Source organism: Chelonia mydas, chromosome 6 (genome assembly GCF_015237465.2).
Source record: "Chelonia mydas isolate rCheMyd1 chromosome 6, rCheMyd1.pri.v2, whole genome shotgun sequence".
NCBI lineage: Eukaryota > Metazoa > Chordata > Testudines > Cheloniidae > Chelonia > Chelonia mydas.
Window position 1 is genome coordinate 41,832,857 of NC_051246.2, and position 20,547 is coordinate 41,853,403.

General features: G+C 40.2%; 1 protein-coding gene across 2 annotated transcripts in view; it reads right to left on the reverse strand.

The window, feature by feature from the left end:
* Positions 1-20,547, reverse strand: part of KIAA1549L (KIAA1549 like) — a 207,620-nt gene that overhangs the window by 9,501 nt on the left and 177,572 nt on the right. For both annotated transcript variants that reach the window (XM_043549158.1, XM_037899872.2), the window contains 3 exons: positions 13,035-13,382; positions 6,086-6,183; positions 4,600-4,748 (listed from right to left, as the gene is read on the reverse strand). In XM_043549158.1, the coding sequence (XP_043405093.1) occupies positions 4,600-4,748; positions 6,086-6,183; positions 13,035-13,382 (595 nt within the window). The remainder of the gene's footprint in view (positions 1-4,599; positions 4,749-6,085; positions 6,184-13,034; positions 13,383-20,547) is intronic.

Sequence of the window (20,547 nt, forward strand, 5' to 3'; positions counted from 1 at the left end):
GATAAGCTCCCAGCGGAACTTAATGCAGCCCTAGGCCGGAAGGATTGTGAATGCAATTCAGGGCTCATAAAGAGGGGAAAGATACGTTTTACTGCTAACTTCCCTCTCTAGGACCATTATTGTTAGGAAAGATTTATAGGGAGCTGTACCTTTACACTGCTCTTTATAGTCACAGGGCTAGATTGTGGCGGATAGGCACAAGCCCCCAGCAAGGAGTGGTGTGGAACTGCACCACAGCAGGAAAAGCATTGGGGATAATGTCTTAGGCAAGTACAGTCATCTTGGTGCTGGTCCCTGGACAGGGAGGTGTGCAATTTATACCAGTCATTATGACTGGCACAGAATGCTACCTGCAGTTTGCCGGCCCCTTTCCAGGAGCAAATAGTGAAGTATTGGGCCATTAACCCACCTCTTCCTGGCTCCCTTTTCAGAGCACCTGCTCCAGGAGTTGCCAGGGTGGAGGGAGGAAGAGGGACAAGTGCCTCTGTGCATCCCAGAGCATAGAGCACATGATGACTGGTATTGTAAGACGATGTGCATGGCTGGGGGAGAAGCTTCCTGCTCAACCATGCACAGTCAAGGGGGTGGCCATCCTGCACTAAAACATGCCTTCTGCCCAAAAAGCTTACCATCTAATTAAGAAAAGGCAAACAAACATACATACTAAGTGTACAATGATAATCCTGCATGATACCTTATCGTAATTCTTACTGCAATATAATCTGTAGTTTCAAATTAACGGGCAGGATTTTCACCTAAATTAGGGCAACTTTGTGCTGCTCCAGGCAGAATCAGGATCTGGGGCAAAATATAGATATATTTAAAGCTGGTGCTTATCTAATCAGAGCAGTAGAATCTCTTTGACTCTAAATCATTCCATTGACTACTCTCACACTGAAGGACAACTCAAGCATTCTCAGCTGTCCAAGTACTTATGATACTTTAATATTTCATCCAAGGAGCCCATTTTATACAAACTTAAACCAAATATACACAGATCATTTTATCCTCTACTGAAATGTAGCATCTCTGAGGAAAAATATGTGATTTTCCTTTTAATACAGCACAGCAATATATCTCCAGAGTACAGGAGAAGAAGTGAAGAATGTTATCCCGTTGAAACTGCAGGACACACATCCTACCGAAGGCACAGTATATAGAAGGGGCATTCTAAAATGTGGGATATTGTATACTTCAAAATGTTTTAAAGTTATAGGGTTGAGTCTCAGTGCTTCCTTTTAGATACTTATGTTCCACAGAAGTTACAGGCAACAGATTACAGTTTAGGGTATCCAAATTTTTATACTCAGTAGTACATGGTGAATATGATGCAGATAACTAATACTTCTTAGGAGGCTGCAAGACAAACTGTTCAGAAACATTAAAGAAGCGATGTCTAATAAGCCTGTCAATTTCAAGACCCAAAAGTCTCAGTCTTTAGAATTTAGAAAGCCAAATTTTTGTAGCTTTTCATTAATAGTTATATTTTGTCAATGGGAAGCCATTTTCTCAGGCAGATGTTAGCCAGCTAAATAGTGTCAAAACAATATGGCCCCTTGGTCTCTGCACTATTGTGCCTCAGTCAGGCACTATGGCCTAAAACACACAGAGGGAGCAAAGCCATTGCATTACCCACTGACCGCATGCAATCTGGTGTGCTGGGAGTGGGGGTGGGATCACTTCTTCCTATCCCTTCTGGGAGGCTCTTGGCTCATGGGTTGAGATTTCGGAAGCCAACTAGGGGATTTAGCTCTCTCAATTAGAGTTGTGTGATTAAATCTCAGTCAACCTTGAAAATGTCAACCATGTGCTCCTGTGTGTGCAAGGACTGTCATTGTGCCCAGATCCTTGCACCCTTCTCTTCCCCTACCTTACACACCTGTTCAGGGCCAAGCACCGTAAAGCCTACAATGGAGATGTTTCTGTGGTGCTACCTATGGCCTTGATCCAGCAAAACACTTAAACACATGCTTATCTCTATGTACTTGGGTAGCATCAATGGAACTATCCACATGCTTAAAGTCACAATGAGAGTATCCATGCGATTAAAGCTAAGTGTAGTTTAAATGTCTTGCTGAGTCAGGGCCTGGCCTACACTTGACTGGATTTGTTGGTTTTGCCAGATCACCAAACCCCATAGTGGAGATGCAAAATTATACCTGTAAATGATCTCTCTCTTTCTCTCTCTCTCTTTTTTTTTTTTTTTTTTTGGTATAGCTTAGACAAGTTCCTTGAATGTAGTTAGCTATCCTGCCAAAAGGCCTTTTGTATTGGTATAACTATATCTACACTCGGGCTTTTGCAAGCACAGCCATGTCAAATGGGGTGGAAAAAAAAATCACACGCGTGAGCAATAGAGCTATGTCAGCAAAACTTTTAAGGGTAGGCCTAGGGCCAAAGGCATTTAAGTGAAGTGTAAAGGAGCCCTTCCTGTTGGGCACAGTACAGCTATTTATTTGTTAGTTATTCTTTTGTGAGTAGTCTTGTTAATATCAACATACTATCCCATACCAGCATGTAATAAGGGTGGTTCGTGATTTATCAGAGAGCAGACCAACAAACTAACGCCGTGAAGATCGGTGATTCAAAACCTCTTTATTTCAGATCCTCATAGCTAGACTCAGGCTTAGTGCAAGCAGCAAACAAAATTAACTCCTAAGGTATTTTATTTCAAAGATTGGAAGCTTTTATAGTACCAAATTCAGAGAAATCCCCACCCTAACTAAAGTCTATCTTCTGATGAGGTCTTCACTCATGGTGTGGAGTGTAAGTGTGTGTGTAGATGGGGGGGATTAGTGAGGTCAATACACAAGTGGAGAAGGTGTTTAGATTTGTTTTATTAAACAGACAGCTAGGCTGGCTGACTGACTGGTGTTACAATATTATGGGGGGCTGGTGGCGGGGGCGGGGGAATCTCAGACTTTGCTTGAAAGGCCTGAGGCTGCAAAGAGCCGCAACTCTCACTGTGAGGGGAGTGAGCAGAGCTAGTGAGTGGACCACAGGAATTGCATTAAACTAGCGAGAACATGGGAGTAAAATAAATGCAATGAGTGCTGGAGAAGAGAGAGGGAGAGAAAGTCTCTCTTTTGGGCCTGATTTCCTCAAACATATTTAACCCTTTTATTCATGGTTTTCTTTTCCTCTGTTTCCAAGTAGAACAATGAGAAACTTAGTGTTTTGTTTTGCAAGCAGCTCCTTTCTCGGGTCAAAGTGCAAAAGACTCAGCTCCCATTAACTCTTGTTTGTTCTGATCACTACAGACAAGGATGCTTGTACTCTGCTGCACTCTATACCTACATTAGGTGGCAAGGTCCCCCCAGTTTATGATGGAACAGGGCTAAATTATGCAGCAAGGTTAACTGACTACTGAGTCATTCAAGAATCTTCTCTCTTAGTGCATCACACAGTGAAACACTAATTAATCCAGGCTCTGACTTGCCCTGTAGCAGAGGATACTAACAGTTTTGGTATTTCCACAATGGCAAAGCTTTGGAAACAAAAACAAACAATCAAAAAGACATTTTAAGTCACTTTTTCTTCCTGTCCTGCTGGGTGTGAAGTTAATCAGGAATAGGTGGTACAGACTCTGACACGAGAAGTCTGTGAGGAGATGGGGAAATGTTATCACAGTAGAACCTATAAGCCCCAGCTGAGATTGGAGCCCCGTTGCAGTGGGCACTGTACAAACACATCATAAGAAACAGTCACTTCCCCAAGGAGTTTACAATCAAAATAAAAAAGCCAGATAAAGCATAGCAGAGGAAAGAGAGGTAGAGATGTGACATGACTCATTCAAGGTCACCCAGCAGGTTAGTAGTGGAACCAGGAACAGAACCCTGGTCTCCTAGTCCTGTGCCCTCTCTACCTGACCACACTACCTCCCTTGAATGGGACTCCAGCTGCTCTAGCCTCTACTGTCAGAAGTTAATTCATCTGACTTCAGAAAGTCATAATTCACTCCAGTGAATAGGGGGAAGGAGCAGTTGATATTTGCTGCTGCTGGGGATTTAAAACATATTGAAACAGGACAGTGAGCTCTCAATGCACAAGCCAGGGAGGAGGGGGAGCTCTTGCTATACTTTTAGCAGCACTGGACAAGGAGGCAGGAGAGCTCTGTGTTTAGGAGATGGGTAGAAGCTGCATTTTCCCCTGCTCTCCCCTTATTTTAACCCTGGGTTGCTGCTATTGTTTGTTCAGAGACAGTGTTCGATCATGCAAGGTTAGGAGAGTGGCAGGCGGATTGTCGTTCTAGCAGGGTTCAGAAGCTTTGCATGGCAACTGCCTCCTACAAACCAGGACTCAACAAGTAGTGTGGCCATACTTGCTTCTGATGAACTCCCAGACCCTTAACCAAGCCACACAATCTCCACTCCATAAATTCCACCGGTTTCCTGGTAAATATGAATTATTTGACGTGCATGTGACAAGTGGGGAAAGAGAGAGTATCCCGTGTTGACCCTCAAGCCACCAAGAAAAGCATTTAATAAATCCTTCTCCATAACCACAAATAACAATGTGTGCTTGCAATATCCCATACTCTCATCTGTACACAACACAGATTGGGGAGGTGATTTCTGTTTGTACTACACTCGTTTTCACCTGAGTAGTTCAATGCTGACTGATCCAATGGACCCACAGATACCGGAGCTCTTGAACCTGGGGCAAAGGATGCAGGATCATGCTGTTGGCCCTGCTCTGTCCCACTGGATTCAGATATTCTTGTCTTGCTGCCAATATCTGATGTTGACCTGCGCATTACAAAAAACAGCAAGAAACTTTGATAATTCTGACTGATAGGCAATATCCTCAACAAGGGTGGCAGGAGTTCCAAGCAGAAAACAGTAGGGAACTATTTGCTTTTTCTGTGGCATCCCTGGTTGCAGGAATATCAATAGAAAGCAACTTCCTTTGTCCTTGGCCTCTATCTTCTACAGTATTTTTTACAATTCTACAGCCCATTCACTCAAAACTCCAAAATGGATCCAATAATAAGATACAACAGACAATGCTGGATAATTACCACTTGGTGTGGTGTTATAAAGCAGAAGACTGAGTGATTTTAGCTATGTGTAGAGCACTGTTGTCCCTAAGAAATGCCATGTGTCAATTGTCTCCTATCATGAAATTTAACTGACAAAAATAAGCCAAGCAATGAGAACTATGCATTTCCTGAGGTTATGATATCACTGGCAGCCAATCAGAAGAGCTCCATTAGTGTTTGGCATTCTGACGGAATTTCACAGTAACAGCCAGCAGGCATACATGTCCTTTAGGATCATAGTTTGCCCCAGGTGGTGTTATACAGCACATGGCTGAAGGCCAAGTGACTTCATCCACCTGAAAAGGGCAATAATTGCTCAGAAATGCCTTATTGTTATGGTGAAACAAAATGTATATATTAAAAGTAAAGAAAACAGACATGCATTTATTAGTCTTGAGGAACATGGGAAAGAAATATCCAGCAGTCAGTCAGCAATCCGTGACTGAGTCCAGAGTTCCAAAAGCCATTTTATTATTTATCCGTATCGTTTTCTATTCTATAGGGCTGGACAACTTAGAAAAAAAAAGCAGAGAGGATGTGAGTGTGAAATATCCACTACTTTATGCAATATATGCCATTTTGTCTTTTTAAAGTCGAGTTAAACTATGGCTTGAGAGATATCAGAACATAGATTTGCTAAATTTATTAGTCAACTCACTAGCTAATCGTGGAATATGGGATCCTTTGTTGTTTATTTTCTTCTACCATGTTGAAATTTAAGCACCGGAAATGAAAAGAGAGAGTTCTTAACTTCATTAACATCTCTTCATTACGAGGAAGATGGCTACTAAATGCCACTACAAGTTATAGGTTTCAGAGTAGCAGCTGTGTTAGTCTGTATCCGCAAAAAGAAAAGGAGTGCTTGTGGTGCCTTAGAGACTAACAAAATAGCTCACCAAAGCTTATGCTCAAATAAATGTGTTAGTCTCTAAGGTGGCACAAGTCCTCCTTTTCTTTTTACTAGAAGTTATAGTTATGGAGTCATTCTCATTAGAGCAATAGAGATTTACAGTTCTTGGCTGTAACAAAATAACAATGAATTACCTCCTGAGAGATGCCACAGCCACAGGACCTGTTCTGGGAGGAACCGGGGGTGGGGGAGAGCCCATTACCATTTCAGGAAGCTGAGAAAACCTGTACGCCTGTGAAAGAGAAAAATGAGTATTTTCTAAAACATCAATTAACCTTATTTTAAAAAACAACAACATGAGAACCTAAAAAGTGAAGGTATTTGTTTAAATTCATTCCAGCAGCCCTTAAAATTGTATGTACAGTTCTATAATCGCTGGCTGCTAGGAAGTTAACTTTTGGTGGTGCCTATAGTAGTAGGTATTTTATTTCAGATTTTATAAAAGGCCGAGTGATTTTAGAATAATGCAGAAAGCATACACACAGATGGTATCACAGAGCTACAGCTGAGCAATTAAAAAAGAAGAAATAAGAAAATAATGCCTCAGGCACTGTAATCCAACCTGAGAGGTAAATGCTTCACAATTTTGGAAGACTCATCCCTTCCTGAAAACCCAGAGAGTGAGATCACAGTACTTTTTGCCCCTCTGAAAGTTAAGTGTTTTTAAGTCAGTATATCTGGAAGCATCCTCAACGCAACATATACTGAAATGAAACTGCCTGCAAGCAATTACTTGATATTTGAACTTCTTTTTTCTGGCCTTTCAGGGGATTTTTTTCCCCATTTTCTCCTAGGCAAGAAAACCAAGATTCTTAAACCACAACACTCTAAAGCAATGAAAGTCCCAAATAAATCCACAAAGCAAGGTAATTCAGAGAAACCCAGGATCAGACTGTTGAGTCATGAAATCGAGCATCCAGCCTCCAGCAAGGCTGGATTTCATCTCTAGTACATCTAGAGACTGTGCAATGCTTACTGTACGTCAACAGAAACATCTTCCTGACCCTCATGGCCATCAGCTCATGGTCCAAAGAATGACGTATCACCTTTATCCATACTGTTGCTACAAATATTATTTGTCAGAACTTCATCTAATCTGCTTGGAAATACAAGTGATCGTGTATAATTCTGCTTAGCAGTAGATTGAACCTCTTCTCAGACACTCCCTGATTTACTTTCCCAGACAAGTCTAGGTACTGAAGACATCTTAGAGCAATGCGTGGGATTACAGTTAATGCAACTGAACCACAACTAAGATGATACAACATGACAAGGTATTAGGAGACTGTCTAATCTCCTCAAACCTATGAAATCAGAGGCTGAAGTCCAAATGTCTTCAGCCAGCAGCATCCTACAGTGATTACCAATAAAAACTTAATCTTTTTGGTCCCACACAGTTATTTTCTGTTTTAAATATCTGCAAAAATGTGGTATCACAGATACCTTGTGAAAAACTGACTTCTGATGCAGACAACTGTAGATATAATAGCATTAAAAACTATTCTCCCTCTAATCTACTGTTCAGGTCCCTGAGTAGAAATGTCAATGGCACTCACTTTGTTATTCAATCTAAACTAATTCAGACTGGAAATAAGGTGGAACTTTTTAACAATGAGAATAGTTAACCACTGGAACAATTTAAAGGGTTGTGGGAGATTCTCCATCACTGGCAATTCATATATTAAGATTGGATGTTTGTCCAAGAGATACGCTAGTTCAAGCAGGAATTTTATTCAGGGAAGTCCTGATTATGTGTTTGTTTCTTAATCTTACTTTTGCGTTTTAGTGGATTGCATCTATTTTCTTTTATCATACCAATTCCAAAAATGAGTTGCAAAGATAAAATAGGTTTCAGAGTAGCAGCCGTGTTAGTCTGTATCCGCAAAAAGAAAAGGAGTACTTGTGGCGCCTTAGAGACTAACCAATTTATTTGAGCATAAGCTTTCATGAGCTACAGCTCACTTCATTGGATGCCGATGAAGTGAGCTGTAGCTCACGAAAGCTTATGCTCAAATAAATTGGTTAGTCTCTAAGGTGCCACAAGTTCTTTTTTTTTTTTTTTTAAGATAAAATAGAAACTCTTGCCCTTGTGACAGATTTGTCTATATCTATATTGAACTATAAAGCCCATCGTGTTCACAAACAAAATTTTTATCAGAAACAGTAAGGTACCTTCACTGTTGCTTTAACCTCCATATTGAACTGGGATTCCTGGATGTGTTACCAGAGACTGTGTGCTCCCAGCAGAGGCTAACAGAGGGCAATCAAGTGTTGTTGACTGGAAGACCATTCAGGTTAAATGGAAACACCCTAGAACAATGAACTGACTGCAGGCCAGAGGAACCAGTTCTCCCAGGTGGGCTCTTAACCAAGCAATGAATCACCTGATGAGGCACTTGAAGCCACTCAGAGGAGTCACTTGACAGAGGGTACTGAAACCTTATAAAAGGACTCTCCTCTCTCCACCAAATGTGGGGAGACCAGAATAAGAACACAGAGCTGAGCAGGTGGAAAAAGAGGAATCCTAACTGCCCTGGAAGGATATTAAAATCCTAAGGGCCCTCAGGTGCGGTGAAGAAACTGAGGCAGGGACTTATATGCAGGTTTTGTTATTTTTCTATAGCTATGTATATTTCTTGTGCTGTGTCTAGGAATAAAGCTGGTTCAGCAATTCCTTTGCAAAGTCTGTGTTACTGCTTTGACCCTCACAAAGCCCCAAAGGGGGGAAACCAGTCATTCAGAGGATCCCCAGCTGTGGTGGGACTCTGGGGAGTGTGCGAGAATGAGTGGGGAGGCTGAATACAGCTGGCACTAAAGAGGAAGGCTTGTAATTGGCTCTAATGTGGTTCAGACATTAGATAATTTGATTTCAGTATTAATATTTAATCAGCTTCAGGTTATCGATTCAATTGAGCTGGGTGCTATTTTTGAGTTGAGGGTTATAACCCAGATAGTAGCTGAAAGCCTGTGTTGTTGCATTGCTATAGTTCATAAGCCATGTGCTTTAAAGAAGAAGGCCAAAAAATGGCTGAGAACTAAAAAATTGGCCAGTAACAAACTATGCATCTCAGTAATGATTGAACCTGTGATATTCCAAGCTCTCGACCATGCTTGTAGCTGTTTCTTTCACTTCACACTGACTCTGACATTCTAGGCTTCAGAGTGATGTTTGGAGTTATTCCCCACGTGGGGTGGGGTGGGCTGGGCTGTGAAAGCTGGGTGGATTTGTGAAGGTGGCAAATGAGAGGTATGTGCTGCAGAGAGGGCTTATGAGTTTGGGGTTATCGTGTGTGCTGGTGATTGTGTTGATTTGTGTCTAAGGGGGTTTGTGCTGGGACATTTGTGTTGATTTGTGAGAGAGGCAGTAGGTATATGGGTGTGGACGTTGGGTCAAGTAATGCAGTCTCCCTCACACAACCAATGAAACTGTTGCATGCAGATAAGCTGCAGAGTAAGGGTAGTGATTGGCTAGGTTATCTCTGATATCATCATGATCTAGGATTCTTGGCCTGGCATACAGAGATGCCTTATTACAGCATGGGTGTAATTCATAAAGTCAAAATAGCTGAAAACTTAAATTGGATGGTAACAGACCACAAAACCCAGTGATGATTCAACCTGGTAATATTCTGAACAAAGAGAAGGTCTCAACCATGCTTGTAGCTGCTTTCATCACTTTACACTGACTCGGATATCTTAGGCTTCAGAGTTACAATCCTAGAATCTTATATATATATATATATATATATATATGTATGAACAGCCACCTCTTTATATCCCTTCTTAGGATTTACTATGTATTAACCTGACACTTTAACTAAATTGATTCCAATCCAATATTGATACTAACTTGTTGATTTGACCTTGATTTGATTTTGGTTTAATAGTTCAGTTTATTATTATTTTATTATTATTATTAATGGTAGCTTAGCTGTGGGGATATGTTTCCTTGATTTTAATTTTAATAGCTGTAAAAGTTTACAACACTGATATTGATTCACATTTGCTTCAATAAGCAGCATGGGTCTAGAATCTTTGAGACGCTGGCTGAATATCAGCTAGTCAAAGCCGGACCAGTTCCCCCTGATTAGTCTTAGTTCTCACATCAGAATCAGGCCCCCTTTATCATTATCTTCCCTCTTTGCAGAGCACTAAAAAGAGGAGAGAGATGGTAACTTGCCCAGAGTCCAAACTAACAAGGCTCTGTTATTCTGTGGTTTTCAGTTCTGGTCTCCAGGAAAATAATTGCCATTTTTCAGACTACAGTTCTCAGCGTGGTTCAGGCAGCTGTCAGGATTTCTGAAGTGGCAACTACAATGTTAGTATCCTTAAATGAATGCTTGAAGGGGTCTTAAAAAAAACAAAAAACCACCAACCCAAACTACAGATGTTGGGCCCCATAGCTAAACACTTAAAGATAGGCTCCAGCTGACCCTTGCAGCTGCATGAAGTGCCTGAAAAACCTTATAAAGCCCCTCCACGATTGTTATTGGAGTCATGCAGCTAAACACTACAACCTACTTAGAAAAACAAAAATGGCATTTTAATGTCATTTTCCCAGTTTTTATTTAGAGATACATTGGAGAAATTTCAACTTCAAATCTTAGTGAAAATCCTGTAGATCCCCTTTATAAAGCATTAAAGCTAAGATGCAGAGAACAGAATGACTAGTCTCTCTTCAAAACTACATAGTCATATAACTTTTATTTCACTTCAGAAAGACCTACTTTACTATAAAAGTAATTTGACTGAACACCTAATGACCAACACAACTGCTAATCTGATTCCAACCATAAAAAATGATCAAATGCAGTATGAACTGCAGTAGAGGAATTTCAAAGTGCCAGGAGTACTTTTATTGTGATTTAAATAGTATTTCCCTGAACGTGAGCATTTAATACCACTGGCTTCAAGTTATCCATGAAGGATTGTTCAGAAAAAGCATCCCTTATTGTACATTCTTCTGACCATTGAAGGTAAACATATCAATGATGATTCTGAGTTGTAACAATTTCTCTCTAACAGTAATAGATTACTCAAATATAGACAGAGTCAAGAATCTTTATTTCTATTATAACTTTAGAAATGCCTTCTTTCAGAATAATATGTATTCCTGGCAAAAAAACCCTGCCATAACAACTTTACCTTTTGATTTTTCTCTTTCTGAAGCAAATTTCCAGGTGTTTTCAGTAATTTCACATTCTTACAGGGCCTGTTTTTCAGTTTCATTGCCAGTAGTCTGACTGCTGTTCTGTTTACTTCACCAGACAAAACTAATCCCAGGTTTAGCTTTGTTTATGATACTTGTGAAAGAAAATGTTTTGTTTTGTAATGTTCACATACAGTACAGTAGAACCTCATATTTACAAACACCAGAGTTACAAACTGACTGAACAACCACACACCTCATTTGGAACCAGAAGTACACAATCAGGCAGCAGCAGAGATAAACAAAAAAAGCAAATATAGTCCAGTACTGTGTTAAACTACTAAACAATAAGGAGAAAGCAGCATTTTTCTTCCGCATAGTAAAGTTTCAAAGCTGTACTAAGTCAATATTCAATTGTAAACTCTTGAAAGAACATCCATAATGTTTTGTTTGGAGTTACAAACATTGCAGAGTTACAACCAACCTCCATTCCCGAGGTGCTCATAACTCTGAGGTTCTAATGTATCGGGGAGTTTAAAACAGTGATTTCCAACCAGGATCATGGACAGCCGTTCTGATACCACTATCTACATACTTTTCAAACTTCATCACTGCAGTGTCTGAGCACTCCAGTCATTCATCTATTTATCCTCTCAATACTTGAGAGGCAGGAAATATCTACATTACAGATGAGAAAAATGAGGCACAGATTGACTTGCCCAAGGTTGCACAGGAAATCAATGGCAGAGACCGGAACTAAACCCAGCTCGAGTCCCAAACCAGTGGCTTATGCACAAGACTATCCTTTCTAGACCACACTTTGCGGTCCTTGCAACTGGTACACTAGGCCCTCCTGCCAAGATAACCCTCCGTGTATCCTAAGTATAGCTGCTGTCAGCTCTCTGTCCAGCTGTGTATTCTCCAGCCATCTATGAACATGAGCTTCTCCAAATCTGACTTTGCTAGTCATTAACTGATGTGCTAGTGTGTGAACAATGAATAAGAAAAAGCAGGTAAATGAGGCCTTGGTCTGAAAAACTGCTACAGTTGCCCCCATAACGTTGAGAACCACCATTTTAAAAAACAAGAAGCCACTTACTGTACTTGTGTTGAATGTGTGGGATGAAATTCAATGTTGATAAATGCAAAGTAATGTGCTTTGGAAAACATAATCCCAACTATACATACAAAATGATGGGGTCTAAATTAGCTGTTACCACACAAAGAGATGTGGAGTCATCATGGATAGTTCTCAAAAAACATGCACTCAGTGTGCAGCAGCAGTCAAAATAAAGCCAACAGAACATTAGGAACCATTAGGAAAGGATAGATAAGACAAAAAATGTCGTAATGCCACTGTATATATTTATGGTACACCCACCCCTTGAATACTGTCTGCAGTTCTGGTCACCCCCCATCTCAAAATAAATATTAGAATTGGAAAAGGTACAGAGAAGAACAACAAAAATGATTAGGGGTATGGAATGGCTTTCATACAAGGAAAGATTAAAAAGACTGGACTGTTCAGTTTATAAAAGAGATGGAGGGGGGTACCATAAAGGTCTATAAAATCACGAATGCTGTGGAGAAAGTGACTAGGGAAGTGTTATTTTACCTCTTCACATAAACACAAGAACCAGGGGTCACCCAATGAAATTATTAGGCAGCAGGTTTAAAACAAATGTACGGAAGTACTACTTCACACTATTATGTAAACAGCCCAGGTGAGGGGCCCATTATTAAAACTGGAAATTAGGAGTCTTCTTTTAAGTGTGTGTGCACGCACACATCTACAAATGTGCATATAGTTACCAGAAGTGAAAGCGCATGTGTGTTTCATGCACATGTACATGGGGCTCTAGCTTTTAAAAACATAGCCCAGAACACCAGTATCCCCATGATAGTACAGTGTAGTAAGTAATATTTGAACTTACTGGTCTTGGTAAGCTGTACTGATACATTTCTGGTCTATACGTTGGCACCCACTGTACTCCCCCTCTGGGTCGGGTCATGGTACCAGGAGCACTGGTCACAACTTCAGAGTATGGTAAGTGTTGTGCTGAACTGTGAGCATCTTGTCTGTTCTGCCCTCCATGGCCTGCAGATGCCAGACTAAATGCCTCTTCCAAGAGCATATGCATCTGTTGTCTAACTTCATCAATGGAAGGCTGAGAACTTAAAGTTGATGTCTCAGAATGGCCTTTAGCCTGACGGGATCTGGTATAACTTCGAGGTTCATTGACACGGTCAATATTTGTTTCTTCTATCACTTCAGGTTCGGTCTGTTGGATAAAATAAAAGCATTTTATATACACACACACACACTTATAAGAACAGTGGTCTGTGCTGCTTCTTTACATATTTTTTCCAATACAGGTACATCAGAAGTATCTCATGCCCAGGCACAAAATGGTATAAGTCATAAGACCATATAAACCATATAGTACAATTTTTATGTCAGTTGCAGCTGTGAGTGCCCAGAATTTCTGCATCTCAGATCCGGGGTTTCAAGTCAAGAAACCAAAAAAATGAGGAGCACACAATTAGTGATCACCTGTAAAAAGTTTGGTTTAAGTGATATGCCCAGCATGTTACAGGAACTCTGACAAAAGCAGGGATAGAATTCAGATCTCTAGGACAGCTTTCAACTGCCTTAACCATGAGACCATCCTTTCTCTTCCTGCAATTCTCTGCCTCATTCTCTACAGCCTTCCAGCTTCTGCAACAAATGAGGCCGGGGTCCAAGAGACAGTCTTCTTCACTACACAGTTCTGATTCATCCCTAGAGCATGTCCATTCTGTGCACTAAATAAGGCAGGGGGAGTCTTGTGGAAAAAATAGTATGACCATATAACTAAAGACTATCATAATGCACATGACAAAAGGCCCTATTTCTGGCACGTCCTAACTTTTGAGTGTTTGACTTTGCAACCATAAAAACTTTATTTTAAAATGTGTGTGTGTGTGGGTAATTATTGTGAAAGCTTTAATTCTTCCTCTCTTTCACATTTAAAGGGACATTGTTAACTTTAAAAATCACACACCTATTAGAATGTTTTTTCCTTCCACTGTAAGAAGGAACACCTAAGAGATTAGAGAGAAATACTGCTATTTTCATCTTTCTCATTTCATTTACTTTGTGCATTCATGGGACATCATTTCCTCCCTTTAGGTTAGTCAGTTTCCCTTGTTTGTGTGGGTCTTCCACCTGCCACACATGAAGGAGAAAATCTATTTAAAAAATAGGTAAATATAATTGTAAAGCCAAGAAAACTGCCAGGGAGACTCAGAGGCAGGTGAAATTATTTAACTAATTTTTAAAAATTAGAGTTCAAGTTGACAATGTTCCTTTAATTCTTAGTATTAATGAGTCCAGTGTGTACCAAAAGAGAGACTAGCCCCACAAATGTTACAAAAACCATACATGATCACTTGCGAAGGGTGTGTGTGTGTGTGTGTGTGTGTGTGTGTGTGTGTGTGTGTGTGTGTGTGTGTGTGTGTGTGAGAGAGAGAGAGAGAGAGAGAGAGAGAGAGAGAGAGAGAGAGTGTGTGTAGCTGGCCAATTGTGTGCATTCCCTGGCTCTCCCAGTCTTTAAAACTCTCTGGTTTGTGATTTAGGATAAGATCTGGATTATTTGCAATGGGTGTCAGTGGTGAGTGGAAAAAAATGATCTTCTCTAGTTCTATTCCAAATCCATAGAGTAGCCTTTGCGAAAGGATGTGTATACATTTATAGAGGTGGGTTGTTGTTTTTTAAATCCATCCATGGTGTTATGGACCAGAATGTAATCGGTTGGGCTTATTAGAGCAGGAGTCAAGTCTAGTGGGTGGAACAGGTATCCAGTTTAGAGAACAACACCAAGGGTCAGCACCAGAGTCAACTGCCAATTACCAGAGCCAGGGGTCAAAACTGAGGGTCAGAGCCGAGGTCAGATACCAAATGCCAGAGCTAAGGGTCAAGCCAGACTCAGGGTCAGAAGTCTGAGGCCAGGGTTGGAGCCAGGACTGGTAACTGATGATTGGAGGCGAGGTGTAAGGGCAGGAACTGGAGGAGAGGCAAGGATCAAGCATGGAACAGGAGCACAGTATAGGGGTGAACAGAGGGGTGATGCAGGAATCAGGAAACAGGATTGGGTGCAGGAGACGGGCACAGAATGCAATGGTGAAAAACAGGAACCTACAGTTGTTTCTAAGAGGTTCCAAATTCCAGCCTTGCTTTGCCATAGCTTATTTTTCAGAAAAAAAAAGTCAATGCACTTTGGAATTAAACAAATCACTACATAGAATCAATTCTCACAAACACTAAATATCAAAAGTCTGATTTCTATTTAACTGCCTGCAGTTAATGTGACACTGCACCAGAAATCTTTTGTACAAATATATTTCCTCCCTGATTGTTCTATGTATGTAGAGGATGAACAAACAGGGAAATTCCAGTATAGTAACTATAAAATATGGAGGGTTTTTGTGTATACACATAGCTAATAAAGCTTCAGAGGTCACAGTGCTCCCTCTTTCAAGATTAATAGGTATAATCCTGACCTATTTCCTCAAGCCCGTAAAAGTGTCAGTGACTAGAAACCCACAATAGATCTATTAATACCTAATGCTGAAATAAATCAGGTGCCCAACTACAGCCCTGTAGTTAAGCCATTACACTTCTAGAGGCTTTGATCCGTTCTTGAAAATGAAGAAAATAGTGCTAAAATATACCATAAGAATAATGATTCCTTACTAGGACTTCATGCTACAACCTGACTCAACACTAATATTAGGATGACCAGGCAGATTTTGGAGGGGGTTGTTGTGAAGGATGAACATTTATTCAAGTTTTAAAATCTAGTTGCATTAATTCATCATATACGCTGGGCTTGTGTTATTTACTGTTTATTTTCATTTCACACTGAAAAACATTAGAATTATAAATATTCAGGAATAAGTGTGAATGTTAAATTGTGAAGAACCTGAAGAAGAGCTCTGTTTAAGCTCAAAAACTTATTTTTCACCAACAGAAGTTGGTCCAATAAAAGATATTACCTCACCAACCTTGTCTTTTTAATATCCTGGGAATAAGAACATAAGAATGGCCATACTGGGTCAGACCAAAGGTCTATCTAGCCCAGTATCCCATGTTCTGACAGTGGCCAATGCCAGGTCATGAATGAACAGAACAGGTAATCATCAAGTGATCCATAACATAGCTACAACACCCTGGACAACTACTGAAGATATTACAATGCCATTATATAAATCAATGGTATGCCCTCATCTGAAAAACTGTATTCAGTTCCAGTCACCCAGTTTTAAGAAGAAGGAGATAGCAAACATAGCAGTCCAGAGAAATCCATGGAAAATGGTTATAAGGAAAGAAAGACTTTCATACAGGCCAAAGTCAAAAATTTTGGACTGTTCAGTTAAGAGAGCAAAAAGATAAGAGGGGACGTGATAGAGCAGTAGTTCCCAAACTTTAACGGCCCGCAAACCCCTTTCACTAAATTGTGAAATCTCGTGAACCCCCTCCTAAAAATTAATATTTCCAGGGATTTAAGTTTAAATTTCCTCTGCACTCCACGGGGCTCCTGCTGCTGGACCCCGTTGACTGCCCCGGTCAACTGAGCCCAGGCTGCAGGTCCCACTGACTGGGGCAGGGCTCGGGCTGCCCGCCCCAACTGCCCTGCCCCGCTGTCCCTGGGGCTTGGGCTGCCAGCCCTGCGCAGAGCGCTGGGGTTCGGGCGGCTGGCTCCCCCGCTCACGGGGGCAGAGCTCGGGCTGCCAGCCCCAACTGCCCTGCCCCGCTCTCCCTGGGGCTTGGGCTGTCTGCCCTGCAACAGAGTCCCACCTGCTGCTTCCAATGCCTGGGGTCCTCTGGCCACCATTAGTGAAATTTTTCTGGCGAACCCCCGGTAACGTTCTGCGAACCCCCAAGGGTTCATGAACCCCAGTTTGGGACAAGTGACTATGTAAGTGATTATGTAAGAATTCTCAGCTTACATTTAAAAAAAAAAAGTTTCTAGCCCTCATGGTGGAGAGAATAGCAAGAAAGTGTGATCCGAGTGATCCTAATTGCTCAAAAAAACCAGAAGGCAGTTAGAAAAAACCCTAATTAACAATCTCATGATTTTTAAGTCAATTTCATTATTTTGGGGTAGCCTGATTCATTTTTTTGAATGGTTGGGGTTGGCAAGACTACATACATATACCTAATAATTAATCTGTGGAATTAATTGCCACAAGAAGTGGATTCTAAAAAAGAAGGATTAGACATTTATTGGTCTGAAAATATCGGCAGTTACATCAGAGAGGATGCACTTCAGGTCTTCAGGCAGAACTAATTTTATGCAAATTACCACTATATAGCCATAGCCAACTATAACGTGAGAGGAAGAGGAACAGCAAAGGCATGCTTGATGTACATAAAACATGGAGTTTGAGATTAGGGCCTTTTGGAATATGAATGAATTAGTTACATTACTTATAGCTTTTTTAAAGACTCGCACTACTCCCCCCCCTGCCGCCGCCGCCCAAAAATAGCTTAAATTCAGCACCATAAAATCCTTACTCTTGTATTTTTGAGTTAATGACAGGAATCCATGTATGCCTACAGAAAGTTTTCAGCTATTGATATTCCAGAGCTGTGTTACCTACAACCCTACCCAAATCTATTATTCATTAGCACATAATACAGATCTGCTTTTCTTCAGTCATTCAATCTTTTGATTACCTGGGGAGGCTGGACTTGAAAATGTTTGCTACCTAAATGTTTCCTTTTAGAGAAGCTTGCATAAGTAAAAGACACTGAAAATACTTTATACAATCCAATAGGAAGTGTCAACATGCAAGAAACATTTAAGAAATCTGATGTGTATAACATGTTTAGATCAGGGTGGATAAAAATTGATGACGTTTAAATCGAATATTTTTGATTTTGTAAATTTAAATTAAATAAATGTTTATCTATAAAAATATTTAGAATTCAATTTGAAATAATGACAACCTATGTGGAGACCTAAACTGAGTATCATCTATTAAAATAAATTTAATTTAAATAAAAAATATTCAAGCAATATGTTTGCTGCCAAAGTTTTAAAGAAAGTTAGACCACCAAACTGGTGGAACTCACTGGCTAAGCACCTGGAGCCTGAGTTTATTGATGTGCTAAACCAGCTTTTGGCTCTATTAGTCTCTGCTGCAGGTGCAGAAAGTGTATTTTCTTCATTTCAGTTTATTTATCTGCCTCAATTCAATGTGTAGTTCATTCAAAATTAAGAAACAGATTAGAGTTAAAAGCAGGAAAGTTTATTTTTCTCTTCTAATCTAACTAAAAACTAACTGTGAGAAGATAAAGTCTACTAGTTCTAAAACCATGAAGAACATGGTGACTAGAAACAATTTATTCAGTTCACTAACTATAGATAATGCTTTCTTTGTTTAATAAATCTGTTAGTTTTAAATGCAAAACATGTTTTGATATACTTACTTTGGCATTTATATAAGGTTTATTTAACTAACTGAAAACAATTTTAAAATGCTGTTTTTGTGCATTCTTAATTAATTCCAATATCCATCCAGCTTGACACAAATAATGAGTAAAACAATTGTATAGTAAGAAAGAAAAACATCTGTCAGTTACTGGGCTAACTGTACCTTCTCCGGGTCTCTCTGAGTGCACCTCACACAGGTGTCAGGACTTGGACCTTTACATCTCCTGGGGTGGAATTCAACACTTCATCTACTCTCACACCAGGACCTAGGTTACAGCCGCTTGGGTATCATGCATGACTAATTAAATAGGTCCAACTGGAGTTGGATCCTCTGATAGCATGTTTGTAGTGATACACAGAAACACTTTTTCAGAACAAAGAATGACTTATTTTGCCCCAAAGATACACAGTGCTTGGAGAAATAGATTTAAAATAGACAAAGAGGCCTATATGCGTATTCACTTACCTAAACTTAATCTCTCTATCTGCAGCTCAGACAGGTCTGGCTCATTCAGCATCTGATCTAGGAGGATCAGACTACATTGCTTGAAGTGTCCTCCCTGTCTCTGTGACTCAGTCTGTCAGCTTTTCCACTGCCACACCCTGGCCAGCCTCTCAGCTCACCCCAAGCCAAACCCCTCTTTCTTTTATAACGTCATTGAGGAGTTAGGTCTCCTTTTAATCCCAGTCTTAGACTTGGGAAGAGTAAAAACATCCTAGGCCTAAATGGAGCCAGCTAGGTGAATTCTCTCACCAATTGTTGGCCCAGCCACTGTTACCTTAACGCCTTTGAAGCTGCGTACCTGACCTCTGTCATTTTTTTTGCCTTTCCTGCAAGGTTCCATAACAAGCCTTTTTCAGCTCCTTTGATTTAACTTTTGGCATTTAGCTAATAGCACCAAACTGAACAGCAATAGGAGTCACACAATATCTATAAAAAATACAGACATGTTGCCAGTTCAGCAAGATGTCACTCACCATTTTCTAACATAATAAAAAAAGTAAAATTAAGAATCTGAATAAATATATGCTAAACTGTATAAATGCTTAAATAAATACATACACATATAATGTATCCTCCTGGGAAAAAAACAAGTACCAAATTGAGCGTAAAGGCTATATTGGGTTGCAAATCAAGATGTTTTAATGGCTACCAACCAATGAGCATTAACTTTTGTTTCGGAAAATAACTTAAAAGTACAAATACAAAACAAGATTAAAATGATTATTTAAATCAAGGTTTCTGGCTTGCTGATTTAAATTATTATTAAAATTGGTGATTTAAATTACTGATTTAAATCAATCCACCCTGGTTTAGATTTTGCTGAACATATTCCCTCACATTGCCAAATTCCTTCACTTATCTAAAAACCAGTGCTTGACAGTTGGAGTTAATTATTAAGTCACATGCAAAATGACAGTCTCTCCAGAGGTTAAAGGATACCCCTTACCCAGAAGCACTCCCTTATTTTTCCAAAACTTCCTCTCCATCTTTTACTTCATCTCTAAGACCAGATCCTCTGGTATGGCTGAGCTGCAGGATTTGAGATGAGGTTGCAAATATTGCATTATGACACTGTTTTACTCTTTTGCTTCCTTGATTCAGGAGGCCTGCAGGGGCAGGACAGCACAGAGGCAATACTTAATGCAACTAATGATGGCTAAAATAGTCTTTTGGGGCCATTTACCAGTCCAGGATTAATGGAGCACAACTTGCTCTGAATATGCAGCCTCGTGCCCCTGAAACAAGAGTGTAGTCAAGATCTGACTAAACTGGCTTTGTGCCAGCTGGGAATTCCTCTACTGAGGTGGAATCCCTCAATGGCTATGTAACCCAGTTTTCCATCTCTTTTGCATCACCCAGGGGGTGGAGCAGGGTGGGGATCTGGATCCTAATTTCAGGCAACAAAACAATGGGTAAAAAATAAAATTGCCAGTCGGTTATAAATGGTTGTAGACTTAGTGC